At 39.6% G+C, this 2,941-nt stretch overlaps 1 protein-coding gene across 1 annotated transcript in view; it reads left to right on the top strand.

The window, feature by feature from the left end:
- LOC104952439 (filamin-B-like) overlaps positions 1–2,941 on the top strand; it is a 36,065-nt gene that overhangs the window by 7,321 nt on the left and 25,803 nt on the right. Inside the window, exon 10 of the mRNA XM_010779258.1 lies at positions 87–213. Within this exon, the coding sequence (XP_010777560.1) occupies positions 87–213 (127 nt within the window). The remainder of the gene's footprint in view (positions 1–86; positions 214–2,941) is intronic.

Raw genomic sequence — 2,941 nt, 5'->3', positions numbered from 1 at the left:
TTCAGCAGTACTCACAGATCACACAACACCGTGTGTGTGTGTGTGTGTGTGTGTGTGTGTGTGTGTGTGTGTGTGTGTGTGTATAGAGGGCATCGAGGAGCCGGTAAAGCTGACCTCCAGTCAGGACGGTGTGTTCTCCTACGAGTATTATCCCAACAGCCCCGGAAAATTCACCGTCTCCATCACCTGGGGGGGTCAGCACATCCCCAAGAGGTGAGCTGTTACTGTTTGTGTCTGCTTGTGTGTTCAGAAAATTACCTCAGCACATGACCTGATCTGAATGGTTGGAGCCAAACACTGTGGGAGTGTTGTGTCCGATGTGTTCTTTATTTAGTCTCGGGCTGGGTCCTTTGTCCTTCATAGGGTTTTTTATCATATTCAGTGACCCTCATCCTGGTTTGGTTGACTAAACCAAAACAGGGCTTTGTGGACATTTAAGTCTTATCTTTGTTAACTAAAGCTGTAAATATTATTGTATAGTTTGATTCAAAGTAATTCATTGAAATCCCTTGCAAAAAAGTACATTTGAGTCTTATCATTAGAATATTTAAAAAACTAGTCAATCTAGTTTAGCCAGAAAATAACATTACTTAAACCTCCCGAACCCTGTTGTTATCATTGATGACTTAAACTGAAAAAAGTTATTTAGACTGTACATAAAACAGAACTGCTGCATTGACCAAATGTTTTTAAGTATAACAATTTGTAATCTTTTTATTAACGCATAAAATAGAGATTTTGTTCAAGTTTTTAAACTTGTTTTTGCAGTAATATTCCACAATTATATTACAGCACAATACAGCAGTTAGAATTTAATGACATCGTTGACCTCTCATCATAACCTTAGTCATGGAGAAAAAAGTCATTGATTCACTTATTAAGTCATCGTAGCCACACTTAGACAAACAAGATCTGTATCTGAACTTGTACATGTTAGGGAAATATCTGTAAATATATAATTAAATGAAGCAAAACATTTCACAGAGTCATGTCCTGTGTCTAAATGCTGTTGAGTCATAATTACACACAGGCAGCCTCAGAGGTCAGACACAAGAGAACGTTCCCACAATGAAGAAGCAATCTTCAAATCTGTGGAGGTTCGGAGAAGCTGACCTTGAGCATGTTTCTGTTTTATTTCATCCAGCGCTGACTGTTAGGTCATCCAGATACTGTAACACACAGAGAACGTGTTCTATCTCTGTTTCTGATTATCTGCTGGACGGACACAGAGACAGACAGGGAGAGAGTTTCAAGCTTTTTATCCAGATTATACAAATTAGGACAAGCTACCTGAAGTACTTTCAGGGTGTCATGTAAACACTTTAACTATGTTTATGAACGCATTTGTTGATACAAAACATAATGATTCAATTGTTTAAAAATCCAGACAAATGTGCACAGATGAACAGAACACTTCATGTTAACTGAATAACCAGTTTATGAGTCCTGAGCTGGAAGTTCTGTGAGTAGATTTTTCAGCAAAGCTCTTGCATACAACATTTTGGAAATCACTGGAAAAACTCATTAGTCGTGGTCCTGCCTTGTGAACGGCATATATTTTTTGGCATCACTGGGAAGATTGTCGATATCCACTTTGATCCATCTTACTTTTCTTTTAAATATAGACATATTATCTTTTCTAGCATTTGGACTACCTATGTTGCAAATGTATTATCTTTTTAATTTACACATGGCATCTATTGCCCGGCCGTTCCATCCTGGGAGAGGGATCCCTCCTCTGTTGCTCTCCCTGAGGTTTCTTCCATGTTATCCCATTAACTGTGGGGGGTTTCTTTGGGAGTTTTTACTTTTCCGATGTGAGGGTCTAAGCAGTGTTTCCCCTAGGTTTACTGCTTTGGGGGGGTGCTGCCTTGGGGGGGGGGGCGCATTGGGATATATATTTTTAAATCCTCTGTAGCAGAGAGAGGAGCTGTGGATTATTGTTATTGATTCATGCATCAGTGTTTCTTAGGGTCAAAAACACTAAACTCACAACTTCAAAATGAAAGCGTTGCCGACCTACACTGTGGCCTTTGTGCACATGATAGTAAAGCCTTTGAACCTGGTGAACCTCTGGGCAGGCTGCACATCTGATGCAGCTCTGCAGCCCGCTCAGAGGCTTGGTCCAGATGTGGCCAAGTTAAATGTCCAGCCTGTCAGAACTCCCAGCTACAGGTAGCCCGGAGACCTCAGTGTTCATACATTACAGATGCACCAGGACACGGATCATCTACAGAAGGCTAAATCACAGATGAGAGAAAGCCGGATTAAACATCTGTACAGCTGTGTGCTCGGAAATGCACGTTAGGAAGGGAAGTGATATAACAGTGTTTATAGTGCTCACTCACACAGATGCACCAATTAAAATACAGCACAGATGGCATCGGTGGTGCTACACATGTGTTTTACTGCTGAAATATTACAAAACAAATATTATTCTGATGAAAATAGTATATAATAAATAAATTAGAATAATACTTATTATTATGATGAATTATAAATAATTATATTGTTATTATAACATATTTATTCGAGTATGTGATGGCATTGTTGTGGTATATCAACTGCCATTTTGCCCTGTTATTTTTAATGGTAAAGCCTGGTTAACGCTTGTTATTTCTATTTAAATTGGCTTTTTTAAACGGTTGATTTCCTTATTTTTAGTAGTAACAGCAGAAGTAGTAGTTGGTGTAGGGGGACGTTTTGGCAGACACTTTAAAAAAGTTAGACAAAGACACAATTGAAGGCAAGAGGGGAAAAAGGAAAGTGTGTGACGGTAAATCCCAACAGACAGTTTTATTTGGCGTGAAGCTAGTTTCTGAACACACACACACACACACACACACACACACACACACACACACACACACACACACACACACACACACACACACACACACTCTCGCCCTTAGAGAGAGGAGGCTGAGATATGGAGGAGCTG

Source organism: Notothenia coriiceps, unplaced genomic scaffold (genome assembly GCF_000735185.1).
Source record: "Notothenia coriiceps isolate Sejong01 unplaced genomic scaffold, NC01 NC01_scaffold00020029, whole genome shotgun sequence".
In the NCBI taxonomy this organism is placed as follows: Eukaryota; Metazoa; Chordata; class Actinopteri; order Perciformes; family Nototheniidae; genus Notothenia; species Notothenia coriiceps.
Note: the sequence above shows the minus strand (reverse complement) of the source record. Positions and strands in the feature narration are given on the sequence as shown.